Source organism: Polyergus mexicanus, unplaced genomic scaffold (assembly GCF_030449975.1).
Source record: "Polyergus mexicanus isolate NDT 795.1 unplaced genomic scaffold, iyPolMexi1.0 SCAF_20, whole genome shotgun sequence".
Taxonomy (NCBI): domain Eukaryota; kingdom Metazoa; phylum Arthropoda; class Insecta; order Hymenoptera; family Formicidae; genus Polyergus; species Polyergus mexicanus.
Window position 1 is genome coordinate 1088142 of NW_027223340.1, and position 21405 is coordinate 1109546.

At 41.2% G+C, this 21405-nt stretch overlaps 1 protein-coding gene across 1 annotated transcript; it reads right to left on the reverse strand.

The window, feature by feature from the left end:
* Window positions 1-1694: 1694 nt before the first annotated feature.
* On the reverse strand, window positions 1695-2309 carry LOC138941917 (uncharacterized). Its single transcript, XM_070311872.1, has one exon. The coding sequence runs from the start codon at window positions 2307-2309 to the stop codon at window positions 1695-1697; it is 615 nt and encodes a 204-aa protein (XP_070167973.1).
* Window positions 2310-21405: the final 19096 nt, after the last annotated feature.

Genomic DNA, 21405 nt, shown 5'->3' on the forward strand with positions numbered 1-21405 from the left:
CCACAGCATAAGCTAATAGTTCGCAATCTATGATAGATGTTTTATCATAGACTTTGCGCAAGATTTTGACCGCAGAATCTCTCTCGGCGCCAAACATATTACTTTGCAAACTCCGGACAAAATGATCGAAACTCTCATTTACAGCTTCTAGATTCTCGCACAGCTTCAAATATTCGTGATTAACACAGTGTTCGAGTTCGAATAAGAAAAATATAGTTGACAGTTTCATGTACAAGCAAGAATCGCGCAACGTAAGTTTGACAACACTCGCATCACTTATTTTAACAATCTCGATTGTTAAATCGTTAATCCATATCGGTGCAGAATTAGGCGTTTGTACAAGTTGTTCAACGTCCGCTCGTTTCAGCATTAGCGATTCCCATGTATCGATAGACAAAACGATTTGGTTGCCTCGGTTATCGCCCAGATGCAGTTCCACGTAAGATGTTATTTCAACGCTGATTCCGATATCCAAGTATTTATAAGCAGTGCGCGTCAAAGCAAATCTGCGTACCAAAATACGTGGTATACAGCGAGATTTACCGCATCTAAAAAATACAAAAAATATGAAATAGCATGGAAAAAACATATATGAAATATATATATATATGTATGAAACATTTGTGATACTTACAAATCAAGTGGTTTCTTGTACGGCTTAATTTCATCTCGTGGTTTCTTGCACGGCTTAATTTCGTCTCGTGGAATGTAGTAATTCACGCGTTTGCAACCGTTGCTGGTGCTTCCTTCAGCGGAGTACATTTTATCTCTCGGTTATGAGAAGTGGACCGTTGGTACTAGCAGTTGACGCGACACTGATCGTATAAAAATTAATCGAATATACGTGACGCTTATTTTTCAAAAGTATGATGTGGTGGGAGATCAATGCTCTGAAAATTTAGGAGAAGGGAAACGGTCAACGTATGATGCGATGGGAGATTATTGCTTTGAAAATTTAGGAGAAGGGGAAACGGTCAACGTTAAAAAGAATTCTTAGAAACGGCTCGCGAGGAAAGGAGTGGGGAGAATAAGAAATAAAAAACATTAATTACGTTTACATATTTTATTTATAAAAATATTGCAATTTTTTTTGGCGTTGCGACCACTAGCTAAATATTTTTAATACATTCTGTAATGCGCAATTCTTAACATGTTTTCCACATCGTATAGTATTAGTAACATCTAGATTATTTAAAGGTTCAATATCTTCGTAATCAGCATCCAAAGTCTTGATGATTAGGTTTTCTCTCGCATAATTCTCAAGCAAATCCACCAGCCATTCGCGTTTCTGGCATCCCTTAACGTACACGAGAGTCGACGTATCGTCATCCTCTTTTGTTCCAAGCTCGGCTGATGTAATCAAGCGTTTAGCCATGCTGTACGGCACGTTTCCGTCTTCCCATCGTAATCCATAGTGATTCGCGATCAGCCAGGAAGCACACGATTTGTCGGATTTTGTGAGGAGATTCCATGGTAGGGGGTATGTAAAAATGTAATGCGCCAGAACGGTCCCCTTTCTCAACACCGCCACCTCCTTTACGACAAATTTCATCCCGACGAAGAATCCTTGTAGGTCCACAAACGTTGGTACAGACATAACATTTTTCTTTTTTTTTATATCAACATGTCGAGAAGAAGAAGACTGCGATTGATCCTGATGCATTATTGGTTTTATATCATCTCATCTCACACACTTAGGTGATTTTGTGCACAACGTTGATCAACGAGTTGTACTGAATCACGCGATCGTGTATGATGAAACAGTACACAGTGGTATTCGGCGGCACGTTCTCTATATATTTGAATTCCAATCTCACATCCACGGTTGCGCTCTTAACCGATTCGTTTTGTCGAGAGCAATCGATGATCACAAACGCACCGCTAATTAGAAACTGCGCGACGGTGAGATTCGGCTCGAGATATTCGTATCCGTAATAATTCTTGCAGAAACGCTGGTACGTGTCGTACAGAATCGACCACCTGTGTTTATCAAAATCCGGATTCATATGGTCGTATGGATAACATTCCGAGTTCAGATAGAGTTTCACGTTGGTCATTTTGCAATCGTCGAATCGATTCGTATCCTCGGACATGACGTTCTTCCGGCCTGTCTGCAGAACGAAGACAACGTATCGCGGCTTCTCCAGCTGAGTTGCGGTCTTAATAGGCCACGAATGTTTGGTTGTACGCTGCAATAGCGGAAATTCGTACAGATCCCACGAGCGAAAACCCATACTGAGGTATTGTCCACTTTCCAAGGCGCGCAGCATCGACAGCTTATTAATCTCGTTCAATACCACGTGTGGCATTGTATCTTGAATATGTCGCTCACAGGCTTCAGCTTCAAATTTCCTATCAGACAATTGTTGTTGTTGCGCGATCGTATTAAGATCAACTCGTGACGAGCGTTAATCACCGTCTGTAATCCTCGCAAAATCCCAATAACATGTAGAGCGGTACGCAAAAATTGAAATATCCATTTGCGTTAGTTGTATCATATTGCGCATTCCAGCCGGCGTTTCTAATAATCACTGTTTTATCGGATGATATCGTTATATAATTCTTGAGTGTGCTAGTTATTCCAACATTTCTGTTACGATCAATCTCTACACCGACGAGTTCGTATCGAATCTCATCGCGAACATAAACGCGACGCAATTATTCCCCAGTACCACATTAGATTTTTCAGCCGGTTCGTTTATCATTAATTTTCCCTGGATGTATAGAAAACTCTCATACGGCAAAGTATACAGATCCTGCTGTTGTATGGGTATTCGTATCTCGTCGCTATACTCAAACGTCGTGTTGGCGTACAGGTTGTACGTGTGAGTCTCGATCTTGACGATACGATTGTCAAAGACCGGCTCATCTCCGATGTTAAGGTTTTAAATCATGTTTTCTTAGATATTTCGCACCGCGAATTCCAAAGATTGTAAAAATTTAACGTTCGATGCGTTGAGCTTCTTTCTGATCTTTTTAGTGCAACCTAATGATGATGATGATGATCGGATGATATCATCAATCGGTACCGTAAAGATATTATTATCTTTCGCGTGTTTCGAGTCGTTCAACACGAGCATCTCATGTATCGCACGCTAATTTTGTCGCCGTCATACGTGCACTATGATGGTAATTTCTTCTCCTCGAAAATCGAGCAATCGTCCGTCTTGATCCGCGACGCGTATCGTTAGATCCGTAATGCTTCGCGCGATGATCGGCAGGTAAATGATCTGCGCCGGCGTTTCCGATATCTTATATCCTGGCGGAAGGCTCGGTGAAAATTCATATATCGTATGAACGCGTTTGTCGTTACTGAATGCACCCGCGGTCACGTTACACTCTACGCGGATAATGTTTACGTTGATGATATTAATCGGTATGTCCAGGATTGGGAAAGTTACTTTATAAAAGTAACTCGTTACCGTTACCGTTATTTTTTCTAAAAAGTAACTCGTTACCGTTACTCGTTACTAATTTTAAAAAGTAACTCGTTACCGTTACAGTTATTAAAAAGTAACGAGTCGTTACAATTTCCGTTACTTTTTTACAATACAAACTAATAAATTATTTTGCATAAGAAAAACTTTTAAAAAATTGTAAGCAAGATTTCATTCAAGGTTTATTACAAAATAAATGATTAAATTTTATCGAAATTCTTTATTAATTTTTAATAAAATTTGTTGCTCCATAGTATCATCATTTAAATGCCTTCTTTGTGGTGTTAATACAGAGCCACCGATGCTAAACATTCTTTCTACAGATGCACTGCTTGGTAGAGCTGTATTATATTTAATAAAAAGTTTTTTAAGTTTTGGATAGTCGTTTAACATTTTTATATTACAATTATTTGATTTTAAAAACCGTTGCAATTCTTGTTCAGATTCATTTTGCACCGTTTTTTGCTCAAAAATGAAAAAATCATCGTGATCGTCAGATTTTCCAGCTTTTGAAGAATTTTCAGTTGATCGGATTCCCAATAAATCCTCCAAGTAATTTTCAGCACGTTTTCTTTTTTCTCCGGTTAACCAGTTTAACTTAAATTTTGGATGTAAACATGCTGCTATTATTAATTCTTTTGTTTCAAATATTGTAAGAAATCTAAAATCAAATATAGTAAATTAAGCGACATTGTTTGTTTTATTGAAATTAATACTTTTGAATCAATAGTTTAAAATAAAATAATATTTTTCAATTAAATCCTTATTTAAAATTAAATAACATATGTATTAATCAAATTAATAAGTTACCTTTTATTTAAACCTTGCTGAATAGCTTCAACTAATGAATGGCAATCTATAAGGTCAGATTTATTGAGATTTTCTAATTTTCGTTGCAAGGTACTTAGAACTGGTAGTAAATGAGAGCTCTGCTTTTCCGAAAAGATAAAGCTCTCATTGGATATCGCGCGTCGCGTCATCGCACTGGTCTGCAAGAGCCATAAGTTGATCAATCACATTCAAGCATTTTTACAACATAATAAGAATGCTAATTGCTCGATTTGCTTACGGCTTTACGGTTAAGATAAAAATTTTATCACGCACAATAGCAAGAATAATATCTTAAATAAATCAAAAAATTTGAAAAAAGTAACGATAAAAGTAACTGTTAAATTCGTTACTCGTTACCGAAAAAAAGAAACAAAGTTACTTTTTCCGTTACAAATAACATTTGTAACGCCATTACCGTTACAGTTACCGAAAAAAAGTAACTGTAACGGTAACGGCGTTACAAGTAACGCGTTACTTCCCAACCCTGGGTATGTCCAATTGATACCACTGTTTCGGCTGCAATATACGCTTCGACGAGAATCCCAGCAGCGATCCAATATTGTTAGGTTTGTTAAAGTTTACTCAGAATGCGCACTTGATCTCGCTATTTATCGTATTGTAATTAGCATGGAGCACTATCTGGTATTCTACAGCCTCGTCTTCGTCACCGTTCGCTCGAACGGTTTCCTCTCGCGATATTACCGTGATATCACCGCGTTTGTCAACACGATTGTTGGAGCGAACTACGCGGGCGTTTCCGTGAAATTGCACGTTTCAAAAACTCGTGTATTGCGTGTATCTCGTACGATCCCTCAGGAATCGTAATTTTCGTGTCATCCTCATCGAAATAAAATGTATTATTCGAGGAATTCACGTTCGATATCGTATTTTCAAAATTAGTTAAACCGAGCTCATAATCATCGTCGCTCAAATCTACAGCTGGATGGTAGTATGCCGCGAGGACGCTACTCTTCCCGGTTAGCGTGAATGTCATAGACATGTCGGCAAAACTATTTAACGAATACTGAGTCTTAACGGCGCATCGTCAGGCTTTAAATTCACACCGATTGTCATCGACCGTTCGGAGAAACCGCACACACAATTGTCAGCAGATGCTTTGATTGTAAGTTTGAAAGGACGTGTGATTGTACTCGATCTTCGTAACGTTCCGTCCGAAACATCGCACCAATTCATTCGGCGGTCGAAGATTACCAAAACCGTCGAAATATATATCACGATTTCCCCTCTTTGCGTACGCTACCCAATGAGTACCCGGTCCTTTGGTGATATCTAAATTCACGATGCCGCTCTCGTTTCGATATATACCACCGATCGGTAACGAATCACGCATGAAAACCCCTCTAAAGTACGGTATACGCATACGTTTCGCCAATTGTTCTAATTGTATGTTTGTTGTCACACCCGTGGGCATTTTTAGCGTTTTCTCGACGTTTTTTTTTTCTTCATTGCCACTCCTTGTCCACGTTTGTACGGGCCGAGATACAGTCCCTGTCCGTATTTATACGGAGCGAGATTAAGTCCGCTGCCTTCCATCGCGCGATCGTGACGTTGCAGCTCCTCCAGCTGACGGCGCGCGTTTTTACTGTCGTTCACCGCCTTGGCCACGCCGGCCGCTCCACCAATCAAGGATCCGAGCGCGCCCATTGGTAGAATCGGCAACACACCGCCTCGTTTCGCTGTCGGAAGTATCCGTTTTTTCGTCGGCCTTTTCCGCGTAGTCCTCATCTTCGTCTTCGTCTTCATACCCATGCCGATTTTTGTCTTGGTTTTCATCGCTGCCCAAACAGCTGTGGCTGCGGCTCTCTAACCGAGAGTCGAATCTTTCGCAACGATGCGTCTTCGCGCTCTCTCGGCGAGTATCTTGTCAGCCGCGTGTCTCTCGGTGAGATCGTTGCTCCGGGAGTACGCTATATCGTGCTCGCAGCACGCCGCGTCCAATGGATTTATACCCCGATTACATCTCGCCAATCGTTTTTCCAAATGAGTGCCCGGACCGCAAAACTGATAGCCGGGAATATGTAACTCGAAAGGAAGTGCGTTTATCGCACGATTTAAGAAACCACAACCTCTTATAATTTTTGCTGGCATTTGTCACAATTTTTTATTAACGGTGCTGGACCGTCGATGTGCGTTTGCTGCCACGGTTGATTGTAATGTTTGTAACAGCGCCGATATTGTTGAACCTCTGAGTCAGCTTTTATATGTTCGGGAAGTTTGTCCCACATGTAGTGGACGTGATCGCTGCACATTCGCAGCAGAACGACTTTCGACACAAATTGTAACTGTTCGGCGCTCAAAATGCAAATATCGGAAGGTCTCAACAGCAGCACGAACGTTTTTGTTACTGAGCGATTTGCGGTTCCGCGCATCTATAAAAAGGCGTTCGATCCAGCATTCCTCAGTCGACAGTGTGAAAATGAGATTCGTGCGACAACCTTTGGCGATACGCGTGACGAATTGCGACGACAGATTACGATCGATGGGGGACAACGCGGAGATGCGCAAGCATGGTACGCTGCTACCGACTACTATACGCGCGATCGTTTGTGGCCCCTCGAATTGCGGTAAAACCAACGTTCTAATAAGCCTGCTGGAAAGTCCGCACCGTGTACGTTTCGAAAACGTGTACGTGTACTCGAAATCATTGCAACAACCGAAATATCGATATCTGGAAAATTTGTTGACATCGATCGACGAAATCGGCTACTTCACATTCTCCAACAACAGTGACGTCATTCCGCCGAGCGAGGCGCGTCCAAACTCGATCTTCGTGTTCGATGACGTGGCATGCGATAAGCAAAATGCTGTGAGAGAGTACTTTTCAATGGGTCGACACTCGAGCATCGACTGCTTTTATCTCTGTCAGACGTACGCAAGAATATCTAAACATCTGATACGCGACAACGCGAACCTGCTGATCCTGTTCAAACAGGATGGTACCAACCTGAAACACGTGTACAACGATCACGTGAATACCGACATGCCGTACGATGAATTTTGCGCGTTGTGTCGCGATTGTTGGCAGCGCAAGTACGGATTCGTAGTAATAGACAAGGACAGTTCGCTCAACGATGGTCGATACAAAAAAGGATTTAGCGTGTTCGCAATACTGCAAAACGATTAGTTGTTTCCGATACTTCGTCGGGGTGAAACGTGAAAGAGAGATTGACATTTTTGTTTTTCCGCGATGGCTGCAATCGATAAGAACGAGGATATTCGCGAGCGCGAGAAGATTGCGAGGGTAATTGTGAAAACTAGCGAATCGATTCGCAAGAAATATCGCGCTTTGATGACCGGTAAGATCGAGGAGAATATCGTGTTGGATAGGCGCTTTAGACCTCTCATCGAACCGTTACAAAAGATAGTCGACAACTCTAGCTCGATCGCGGTGAAGAACGAGCCTGCGAGTAACACCGACGCGGGGATCGAAGCGTTGTCCATCCCGAAGCGCGAGAAGGATGATGATGTGACACCGCAAAAGAGAAAACGATCGAACGTCAGGTCGGATCGCTCACCGACACTGCATAAATCGAAACGATCGGACGCTCCACTGGATGTACCGCTGATAACCTCTATACCGTCCGCGTCAATGAGAACTATACAACCTACGATGCCCGAATTATTCACGAGCCAGGATGTTTTTGAAACCACGGACGACTCGCTCATGACATCCGTTCGAAATCAGTTGCAAGCGCCGGAAGGTCAAGAAACGTTGCGAGATCAATTAGGTCCACTGGGTCAAAGGTACATCTGGCCTATCTTGAGCAGCGATCAAGAGAGCGGTATAGACAACGTGTACGGTGTTTATATCGGCAAGAATGGAATGATGTTCGGTAATAAACATTTTGACGTGGACAACGCGAATAGCATAATTATCGATGGCATACGATACGTCGGCACACCTGGTCTCTACGAGTTGATTTTTAAAAAATTTCGCGATGACGTCATCTATACGGAGGATGATAAGCAAACGTACAAGAGCATGCTGTTGACGACGAGCGCGCATAAACGCAATCTCGATGCACACGGTCGATTACTAAGTAACAGGGGATACAAGTACAAAGAAATAATCGCAAAGTTGATACCGATCGAACCCAAAAGAACAAAATCTGGAAAGGGATTATTCGCGCCTCGCGAAATGACGCTAACCGACAACAAGATTGACTACGTGCACTGGGACGATCCCAACGAGCTGGTGGATCGTCTACGATTGCTCGATGCTTCGCACCAAGCGGGTCACAACGGTCACGACAACGAGATCTTGTCGATCCTCGAGGGACTTCGCGAAGCCGGCATTATTATAAATTAAACGGTGTCTCGACAAAACTAATCCATCGATCGATCGACATCGCTCGCATCGATGATGCATATCAACAAATTTGGGATATCCGAGCAGAGTAAAGACGTGACGAACGTCATTTCGTACCGTCGATGGAATGGATTAATGAGAAGTTTCGTGCGCGATAACGCTCTGTGTCGCACCGTTACGGACTTTGACGCGAGGTCGCGCAAGATTCGCCGTGTAGCGCAACCTGTGGCTCATACCGACGTCGTCAACAAACTGTATGTAGATCAGTGCGTTAAAACGTTGAGAAATCAACTGAAAGAGTCAGACGAGAAGCTTGCTTCGTTCGAGAAAGACGTGCGTGCGTTACAGATTCTGATAAACGAGCTTCGGCATGCGAATATCACCAGATTAAAAACGCCAACGAACGACGACGAAACGTCAACGAACGCTAACGAAACGTCAACGAAACGACGACGAAACGTCAACGAAACGCCAATGAACGACGACGAAACATCAACAAACACCAACGAAACTTCAACGAAACGTCAACGAACGCTAACGAAACGCCAACAAAACACCAATCGAACGACGACGAAACGCCAACGAAACGCTAAGAAACGACACCGAAACGCTAACAAACGACAACGAAACGTCAACGAACAACAATGGACAGCAACAAATGGGTCAAGAACGGCTACGAACGGCTATCGAACAGCAACGAATGGTAGCGGATGATAAACAACGGCTATTGAATGACAATAAACGGAAATAAACGACTACTAAATGGTTAAAAAAAAGGTCAGAGATATAAATCATAATGTAATTTCTTTGCACATATTATTACGCGCCGACTAGCCGTACCGCTAAAAACATGACATCGATGAAATACAACGGACGTAAAAATATCGAGAAGCTACGACTCGTCGAGGAACTGCATGCTTCGGCGAGAAGAAATTTTCCCCGATGACGCGTCATAGTTCGGGGTTACGATGACCTATGGCAAGCTGACATCGTCGAGATGCGTCCGTACTCTCGTTTCAACAAAGGTTATCACTACATACTCATCGTCATCGATGTGCTGAGCAAGTACGCGTGGGCTATACCGCTCAAGAGTAAAAGTGGAAGTGAGACGACTGATGCTATCGCTCAGATAATTCGAGATAGTAAGAGATGCCCGAAAAACATGCAAACTGATATGGGAAAGGAATTTTACAATATCGACGTACAACGTCTCATAAAAAAACACGACATCAATCATTATTCCACGAATTCGGTGTTGAAGGCATCGGTTGTCGAACGATTTAATCGCACGTTAAAGAACGACATGTGGAAAGTGTTTACGCTGAACGGAACTAACAAGTGGGTTGACGCGTTGCCGCGACACGTGTCGGATTACAACGCGCGCAAGCATCGCACTATCGGTATGAGACCTATCGATGTTACCCCCGCGATCACTGATAAACTTTTAAATACAGTATACAGCAACGTAAAGATTGCGGCACCAGCAAGATTTAAAGCAGGTAACCCGGTACGCGTTAGCAAGTATAAAACGATCTTCGAGAAGGGTTTCACACCAAATTGGACCACCGAGGTGTTTAAGATTATTAAAGTGCAGCGTACTAATCCCGTAACCTATCTACTCGAGAACTATCGCGAAAAATCTATTGCTGGAGCGTTCTACGAATACGAGTTGCATCGCGCGACTTATCCGGACGTGTATCTCGTGGAGAAAGTACTGCGCAGGAGAGATGACGAGGTTTACGTGAAATGGCTGGGATTCGATGGATCGCACAACTCTTGCATACACATGGACAATGTGATTTAATTCATACAAATTGTATTTTATTTTTAACATATAAAAAATATGAAATACATATAAAGTATCTGAAATATGTAAAATATATACAGCATATAAAACATACGTAAGAAATATATACAGCATGTAAAATATAAAATATAAAAGAAAGATAGAATTATATTTATTTTGTTTTTCCGATACACACACACATACATGCATACATACATACATATATACATACATACATACATACACACTTACATACATACATACATACATACATACATACACACATACATATACACATTATATTATAAGGGTATTCGGAAATGTCCCCACGGTAGCGTGTCGGTTGAATCAGGTACGATATATCGCTTGTCGTCGTACGGACTCAGAGCAATTTTTGTTTCGCTGATTGTATACACTTTGTGCAATTTGGATCTTATGCAAGACTGCCGTCGAGTCATCTCAATTTCATCGCGCAGACACCGTGTGTAATCGTCGAACGTTATCGTTCTCGCTACGACGTTACTCTTGACACCTTTAACCTTTTTTGTATCTTTTTTATTATCTACTCGCAACGCGTACATTTTTGCTCTAAGCTCGACAAATTCAGTCATGATCGCACCACTATTCTCGTCCTTCATCAAACCCGGCACTTTCTTGTTCTCGAGCCGTAATACCGTACGCATTGTTAACCGGATAATCGCTCGTGTCGAATTTAGCACTATTGCGTTTCATGTTCTTGTACACATCCTCGCACTCGATGTGATAAATTAAATTATCTGTATCGGTGTAAATTATTTTACATTTCTCTCGATATAACGGTACCATGTATTCGTGATGAAATTCATATAAACACGTTTTAGAAATGTCGAGGATTAACATGCCAACGTAGATCGGTTTATTGAATTTTACCCTGAATTTGCGCAATTCGACAGCGATCAAATTTTCCGAAAAGACGCTCCTGCTGTGAAAATTTGGTTTCGCGATCATCGCCTCCGCGCCATATCGTCCGTCCCACTTTGTTAATAATTTTACATCGACGTGATTGCGCACGTTTTCCATAGTTTTACCGAAATCCGCGTTGTTCATTAACTTGTACAGATTTTTCTCGAAATCGTTTGTCGCGCGCGTTCTAAACCGGGTGTTGAGTTCGATGTAATCGCGGAGCCATGCGGATTGAACGAATTGCAATACGCGATGTATCTTTGCAACGCGAAGGCCGTGACGCGTGCATTGTTGCAGGTTGCGATAGTGTATGACATAACGCTTCTTATCGTATAAGGTTGCGAGGAGTTTGTCTTCCCGCTTGCCGGGCGGCTTATCGCGCGTCGGACAGAACGGTAGGTCAGCATGCGCATCGTGAAGATGTTGCGGATACTCTAGATCAACTTCGAGAATATAACCTGTGGGCGAATCCGAAGCGATTGCGCTAACGTCAAAGTCAGAAATATCGTCGACCAATCGAAATTCGGCATAGGGCAGCGGTTGACACATCGCCCAACCGTACAAGTTGTTTACATCGAAATACATCATATACTATAACGGTTTCGATGGATCGTAAGACGGCGTGTACTTGTTATTGGCTCGCGCGTATCTGCCGGAACATTGACTCAGGCCATCGTGTATTCCCCGTTCAATAAACATAACCGTATCGATATCAGTAAGTAATTCGAACGTAATATTCGTATGTTTTAAGATGGCGTCCCACGTGTATCCGGGAAGAGTATAATAATACGCGGGGTCGAGCCCATAACTCTCGATACAATTGTCGCGGAAATTTTCAAAAATATCTGCCAATAACAAGACATCCGTTTTTAAATACAGATCGCTGTATTCACCCAAGGTTCGTAGGGAGAACCGCCTCCAGACGTTTTCGGCGTGCGCGTAATCGCTCTCGGATACAGTGTCACCGGTCAAAGAACTGTAAAATGATTCGCGCGGTGATAAACATGTATCGTGCAATCTATCGACACAGTCAATGTATTCGTATGGGAAAATACCTTTTCGCGTCAATAAATTGAACTCTTCAATTGATAAATTTTGAAATTCCGATTTTAAAATTTGAAGTTTATCATTATTTAAAAACGATGCCAATTTTTCGAGACTAGTACTGAGAAATTTGTATGAATCGATGAACCGTAACTTTATATCGCTTCGCCAATCTGATTTTTCAACGGTATCTTTAACTTTAACATGTTTCGTGAATGAAATATACTTTTCTTTTGTTATCGGTAGTACGTCGATCGAGCCTTCCAACGCGGTAACTATTTCTTTGATGATAAAATGTGAATCGTAACCGGATAAATAGTGAAATACTATGGGAATGCAAAAAGAGTCTTTATAATTTAAATTGCAGTTTGAATGCGCGGGACCTCGATACCGCCAGGTAAGATGGCAATGATCGCGTACGCGTGTATCGTCTTGCGCGAACGGTTTTTCGCAAATGTGACAATGTGTCGCGCTGTGAAATTTTTCCCGCTCATCTCGCGTTAAATTTACCATGGAGACATTCATGGTTAAAATAGTTTTTACGCGTTGCGCTAAATTTTTTAATTTTTCTACGAACCACGAAACGCAATCGGTACTACGGCGAGAATGATACGCGGATAATGATTCGTCGTACGAACAATGTACATAATAACCTATGCTAAATACTTGGTGATGTTGAAAAGTGTACGTAGACGTCATCGGATCACCGTCGGTCTTCCTCAGCACGCACTCCAAGTCGGCGTATACGACGAATGGAAGCCGCTCCTTTCTGTTGAAATTGTTGAACGCGAGCCACTTTATCAGTCTTTATCGCCCGGTAGTCGAATGGCGCACTCGTTCATCTCTCGGCAGTCTACAGTGTGCGACTGGAATTTGTCGTCTGATCTAAAATAGTGTAAACATCTGTAAAAAAAAAAAATAGAAATAATTAATTTTTCTATCATATATATTATATATATATTGCATTTTTATTAAATATACGTACCGATCGCAGATCGGTATTTTTGGCCATTACGTTTGCTCAGTTGCGAGCTCACGAGGCGGGATAAATTCTTGATCCATGTAAAATGTCCGAGGTCTTGCGAATCTTGTATATACAACAAGTTGACGTGTCTATCCTTCTTTTGCTCGCTCGGACGTATCGGGATAATGTTATTCTCTTTCTCTTTCTCGATGCAATATACATTTATTGAAATGTCAAATAAAGTTATAAGTTCAAATTTTTTAATTTGACTCAATGTCATCGGAAATTCAATGTCCTGGAGATTTAACACTGTCGTGTAATGAGGATACGATGACTCCCGACCTACGTCTCGTGCAGCTGGTTACAAAGCAGCGACCACCGCCCACGCAAAACACGCATTGTCTTTGGATTGCACGTTTATTACCGTTCTCTTCATTATATTATTTCTCGCGGTAATTTAATATGGCATCCCGCGCGCATTGGATTATATTTATTTATATTTATAGTTAAATCGAGAATTCGCGACAATGCCACCCGCTATCGCGTTCTTGAAATTCTTCGAGCGAAGCAAGGGTGGGCTCGACGATGCGTCGCTCGTACCACTCGTATAAATCGGACGTGCTAAAGAGTTCACAGTTTCTCGTATTTACACTTTTATTTGCCCGTTTATCACCCGACACGAATGCACCATTGAACACAGTGTTCACTTTCACATTAAAGTGTTTTTTCAGCACATTTTTCACGTGTTCGAGCACAATGTCTTTGGCGTCCTCGAGAAATTAACGAGGCTCGATGTGATTATAATTTATAACCGCACCAGTCAATATACGGCTCTCAAACGCCGTATCAATCTCCCGCCAAATGAGTCTTTCCGCGGTATTGCAATCACCACTGTAATTACCACCACTATATATAAATTGTCTCTCTAATCGAGTCCTCGCATCCTCGAGTCGTGCGATTCTGGCCACCAAAGATTGCCGAACTCCGATCGAGAGCCGCGGACGCTTGATACGACTGCATTCCTCGAGCTGTTTGATAAATTCTTCGCATCGCTGCGCCCATGCAAAATACTCGCCCAAAGTGGCGACTTGATGCGACAGCTCCAACAGGTCACGTTCAGTCTGCTCGGCGTTTTCCATGTTTTTTTTTGTTTTACTGTGTACAAATCGGACATATGTTGCACGGCATTACCTAATATAATGCTTGTCTGCAATTGGAGCAGGAACGACCACTTATTACGTCGTACAGTTCAGTTACATGCTTCCGAACAGCATACATGTATCCATAGTCAGTGTCTGCTATAGCTATCGTACACGAAGCACATACAGCATAATCACCCCCCGTAGAATAATAAAAGTATATGGCACAAAATTTTGTACGTCCGTTCAACGCAATAATTTCTGAATGAAACACTGTCTTCTCAACAATTTCCGCGAGGTTCTCGCTTTGATCGCTGTTGTAATCACTGTCGTCTGATAATGCGTGATCTTCATCAGACGACTCGTCTAGTATTGCCTCGAAATTATTTATTTCCATCTTCGCAGATTGGCAGAGTGACAAAATCTGGTCGCCGTTGAACACTTGACACACAAAAATTATAAAGAATCCACTATACTTTTTAAACGTAAAATCTGATCGCCGCCGAACACTTGGCACACAAAACTTTTTTAACCGATGTATACACCTTCAAATCGTGTACTACTATAATTTTGACACCCTTCGTTCTTCATTTATATATATATTTCATCTATCATCTTAAAACGGCTCTTTTTAGAAAAATTGCGTGCGAGTAAGGTCTCTCTAAGGTTTAACGAATTGGAGTTGTACATAAGTGGGGATCTTCCAACTTTAATAAGTTAAAATTATGTCAGTGTTCTCATTAGACGGGGTGTTTCTCCTACTTTTCGCATTTTATTCATAGTGATCGTCGATTGGTGAGTTTGGATATCGGTTCGAGGGTTCCTTCGCACGTGATCATGTTAGAAAAAATTCTATTTTCTTATGAGAAAGGAAAGAAGGAAGCACAGAAATAGTCGACATTTTTAAAATCTAATAATAATAATATGGGTATTTCGTTAGAAGAATTTTATTATCTAGTCGGTATCTTTTAGTTTTCCACCAAAAAATTCCACTAATCTTTTATTATCTCTCTCTTTTTTTTTTCTTTTTGTCATCTCGGGGAGACCGGTGTCGTTTCATCACCGATCTTCCTGTATCTTTCTCATGGTTACAGATAAATATAATTACGGTCTGTTTATTGCACGATTTGTTTTTATCATCCATCGGCAGAACGTAACAATATTATTTATAAATATTGTGACCCCCCCCACCCCCCGAATAAACGGCTCTTCCTAGAAAAGAAATGAAGAGGACACCGCGCCGATTCGGTCGTACGTGCAATCTTGCGAGACGCTATTTATTCATAATATAATATAAATATAATAACCCGCCTTTGTAATACACCGCGCCGATTCGGCCGCACGTGCAATCTTGCGAGACGCTATTTGTTTGTAATATAATATAAATATAATATAATAATATATCTATACTGTCATATTTTTTTAAATAATCAAACATTAATACTAACAAATAATATTTATCAAATAGCATAGAAAATTGTGATAAATATAGATACAAGCATTTATCAGAAATCAATAGAAATGCTATATTTCTTAAGTAAAGAAAAAGGAGGACTTTAGACGAATGATTGTTCCTTATCGGCATTCACCCGCGTGACGTCATTCCCCCGCGCAACCAAAATCCCCCTCCGCCCGCGTGACGTCATGCCCCCTCGCCCGCACGGTTTCCCCTCGCCCCGCATTCCCCTCGGAGGACCTGCGTTAGAGCTCTCCTAGTAATACTACTGTCCTGCCGGATTATCTTTTCGTCCCACGCGTGACTTGACGTATGAAGATATTTGGGGAAGTGTGAGTTCGGTAGCGCAGAGCGCGGGAGGTCTCGATATTGCGGAACGCTTCGATATTCGAGTTTTTAACGTTACGGTTCCTTCAGGGCGGGGACGTGTGAAATTAACACGCGAAAATATTGCGAAGCGTTCGATACTAACAATAAAAAATTCCGATAATTTATGTTTTCCCCGAGTTCTTGTTGTAGCGAAAATTTATTGCGAACGCGGTAATTTACGTACGGGAGAATTGCATGAAAAATGGAATGATGTAAGATGCACGCGATCCTCGCTTCAACGGGAACTCGCGTTACAATGAGCACGGGATGTCAGTGTTACGATACCTGAAGAGGGTTGCGAAATTCGAGAAATCGAACGCTTCCAACGTTATCTCGCCGCTGACAATATCGCGATGGTTGTATATAATTTTTGTACTTTCGGTCGCGGAGAAAAATCTATGTACGACGGAACCGCAATACTTGCTTCTCTCTGACGGGAATCGTCGCACCAATTAAATATAATGTATTACGAGAGCTCGCGACATTACAATTCTATTTTAAATTTAAAAGCAGCCGCTGGTTCTCGTAATTATTGTACGTCGTGTAATGTAAGTTTTCGGGACGAGATAGGTCATCGGTGCTTGAATAAATGTCCGCGCTGTTTCGCAAAGCCGGCATGCGCCGATTCCGTTGCGCCTGTGAAATGCGATTCATGTAATCAAACGTTTTACGGTGCAAAATGTTTCGATCGTCATCGTAGTAAAAAATCGTATAACGGTAGATCGCTCGCGAGTGTTTGTAATGTCGTGAGATTTTGCAATGAATGCGGATGCGCGGTTAAATCGAATGCAAAACACGAATGCGGCATTTCTTACTGCAGGCTACGTCGGACGCCGCAATCTCGAAATCATTTATGTCATATGCAACCTCTTCGCAAAGGGGTTAGTTCCTCTATCGAACCGTCCTCGTCAACGGCGATGACTACGTTAGTAGTATAGGGGCAACTATAGCTAGACACAACAAACCCCCACCACCGACCCCGACCCCCTGCTGTGTGCCTGTCTGGCCACGCCCACCACAGGTACCTATGGAAAAAAGAGGGGACTCGTGGACGTCTACGAGACAATTTTTATTATTTAAAAAAAGGGGGAGGGGATGCGTGGACGTCTACGAGACAATTTTTTATTTTTTATTTTAAATTTTTTCCTTTTAAATTTTTCCTTTTAAATTTTTTTATTTTTTTTATTTTTTTCCGGGCGAGTGGAAATTCTCGGGGTTCGAATCTGGGTCCTCCACATTTCCAGACAGGGTCCTAGTATGCTGGGCTAGCTGAAATCTTATTAGAATAAGGATTAGATGTAGTATTTGTAGAGAGTAGTCCTCTGGCATAGGGGACCCTACGCTCTGATTGGCTTCCCTATAGTTGCCGGCAGTTTGATTGGATGAGGAGCATGTTTCTGAGTGAGAGGGAAAAACGCGGCAAAATAACACGTGTGTAAGAATCGGCAAGATGGCGGCCACCGAGAATGGAGACGTCACGAGAATAGAAGGGGTCGTAAAAAGCAAGTCTGTGCAGGTAGCGATTACGATGGTTTTAGAGCTTTATGACGTCACTTAGACGAGGAGAGAAAGGATAGGAAAATAGTAAATGTTTTTATATAAGCGATTTAAAATAAAAAATTTTTATTAAATATTATACTTATGTTTAAATGTAAATAATAATTTCGCAATGTACAACATTTCTTATGTGACGGAAAATATGCAAATTCGCTGCTATATACATCGATAAAAACGAGAGCCAAGAAAAATTAACGTTCTATTATATATCCGTATGGTAACAAACAATGACTATCAATAAACCTACGTTTTAGTAATACAGGCTCACATACTTTAGTTTCGTGACCGGGTAGCTGAGACTGTTTGATACGGAGTCTTAGGACAGAGTCTATGACGTCACGGAGACGCAGGGAAGAAAGGAAGGGAAGGAAAATATTTTCGTCTGGTTCTTTAAAATAAAAAACATCTTTATTTATATAGCAAGGGAATATGATATAATATACAGGGAAAAATATTTACATAGTGCTTAATATTTATTTACAGAAAGATTATTTTACCGCTATGGAAAGTACACGAAATTATATTACATAATACAACGATAAAAGAGAGAAAATTAAAAAATTAATGAGAAAATATTATGTGATTAATTTTGGTAGGAAGAGTCGGCTTCTAGGTCTGGGAGTTGATCGCTGAAATCCTGGATAGCCTTCTCGAAATTATCATCCTCGGAAGACTGTGGAGAAAGCGAACGGGGGGGAAAACGGTGGATCGGGAAAAGGACGCTCAGGAGAATATACAGGAGAGTAGCTGGGTTCAAATGAGTCGTCTTCATTGTCCGAGTCTATAAACAAAAAATAAAATTATATATATAGCATTATATATATATATATATATATATATATATATATATATATATATGTATGTATGTATAAAATTTTCGCGTGTCGCCAAAAAAGTAATATTTACCCGATAACGTAATGACTTCGACGGAGTGCCCAGTGTGTCTTCGCGAAGGTCCTGCTACAGGCTCTTCTGCAGGACGTTTTCTTCGCATTGATTCGGCTCCTATATTCGAAATGGCGAGCATATCTATTTTCAACAAAAATAAAAATTTTATTAAAATAAAAATTAAAAATTTACTACATTTTTTTGTAATTGTTATTATTATAAGTGAAATATATTTACCTAACGCACGTTGTCGATGGTAATGCATTAGAAGATGGGTTATATAGCCGCCGATATCTTTATCCTCCTTTTTTTCCGTAGCTAGTCGGTATGTTATAATTCCACCTGCTATATTTAATAGGCGGACATCACCGCCAAAATGTCCCAAGCAAAACACTATCGCCAATGCATCACTCGAACAGCTGTTGGCGGCCTTTTTAAATAAGCGATAATTGTTTTCGCTGTCTTCCTCCGATATGCGGTCGAGATATTTTTTGATATCAAATCGCGGTAGAGTAACAGCACACAATAATGCGATTTTTCTTAAAATATCAGCGACACACATTTTCGCACACTAGGACTTCACTTAACTTAACGCACAAAAAATTTCAAGAGGTGAAAAACTAATGTTGGATTTTTCATGGGAAATCAGAATTTATACATAATCCCCCCAGTGTTTTCCAGAAGAACAATAAAGTGGGGGAAAAAGTTTCCTTATTCTAGCACTGCCCATTTTTAGTTATTTTCATTTTATGGCTGACTAATTCCCTTAGTTTCTATAGGGTTTCGCATTTGCCGCGCCGAAAGAAATTACGTTACCTCAACCAATGAAAGAATAATAAAAAACAGGCGCTAAAAAGTTCAAGCGTTTGGAGCATTATACTGTAAAAGGAAAGAGGGGAGATGAAAAAAATTTAACAATTTAAGTAAAAAAACATCCTACGTTTATTGATTTTACATAAATCAATATTCTTATTATATATAATTAAGATATTACAGAGGAGTACATCGTCTATAACGTATTACAATTCGAATTACATGATTAAACACGGCAACGCATAGCGTACAATGTTTCACTTGTTTCTTTTTTCGCGAAGAAAAATTTTACGAAATAAGTGTACGATTAAGCGATCGTTATGTTCGCAATCTTCGGTAAAAAGACTAAGAAACCGATTAAGATCATAACCGTTGCACATATAATATAAAAATACGTAACTATATTGTCCACATGTTTGAGAAAAAATTCCTTGTAATTGTTGAATATTCCAACCATGGATGATGGAGTTTCGACGAAGTCGGAGGAGAAATCCGGGGTGCAAGGGTGGTATTCCGTAGCTGTCGAAGTATGTGCCTGTACCATGCTCGTCGAGGAAGAAGGCGACCCAATGTTCTCCAGGTCGATTGTGGTCATCCGTATTAGCGACGATGGCTGTCAACCTCGTCCACACCCTCGGGACTCTGTCGGCTGGATAAACTCCCGCATGCCTGGCATTGATGTGATGCAATGCTTGTAGAATTTCGCGAGAGTTCATTATTTTGGTACGGAGGCGAACGAACGAGCGGTATTATATATATTCAATAACTTCGGTTTTTACCTCCTTCGGTAGTGCGTCTTTGGTCGTGCCGGCTTGTAACGCTGAGTTTTCAATGTCGGCTTGTGTGTAGTTAGTAGTTGCTTCGAGCTTGTCTCTATCCATCAACGACGATAATTCAGATTTTTCAAATTTCTCTTCTTCTTTTTCTATTGATCGCTCGGATTTTTGCAGATTTTTTTTCTCTATTTCATTTCTATCGCGCGAAATCTCATACGCGCTACTGATTTCCTCGTCGTCGTCCTCGTCGTCGTCGTCGTCGTCGTCGTCGTCGTCGTCACAGGCGTTTAAACTCCAATTATCCGGAGAACCACAAGTAGCTTGAGTACTAACGTTCGTATTGCCGTAGACGATATTATTTCGCTCGATCAACCAATATTTCAATTTATATACGTTGCGTAATGCGCAATGAAAGATTCCAAATTTTCGAAATCCGTGGTAACCACAATATCGTCCGCGCACTTCTCCCTCTGACAGATTTTTGAATGCGGGAGAAATATCTTCCAAATTATATATATTTCTGGAGAGTAGATTCCGCAAGTAGGTTTCTTTTTCGGCACCTCTGACGTAAATGTATCGTGCCTGTCTTGTTATTTCACGTAGTTGTGATGTAAAATATTTCGGATTAGCTTCACCGTCGAACCATTCAATACCGTGATAATTTCGTGTAAGCCAGTTATTTTCATATCTTACATTTCTTGGTAAATCGCCAAATGTATGCGGGGGCATCATAATCCAATGTCCGACGAATGGAGCATCAAGCGCGATAATAGCAACTTCCTTGGGGATAAACTTCGCATTGGCATCGCGGAAACCTTGTATGTCGATGACTATATCCATTTTGTGAAGACTGGAGCGCACTCGACAGCGCGGTTATAATAGTTTAAACTGCTCGCGAAGCGTCGACGTTCGTGTCTCGAATGAAACTGAATTCTTTTCTGTTATATTGTATATTTTTTGATATTTTATGCTGCTGACATTTTGATCGAATGTGATGTTGAAACGTGTACGTAGACGTCATCGGATCACCGTCGGTCTTCCTCAGCACGCACTCCAAGTCGGCGTATACGACG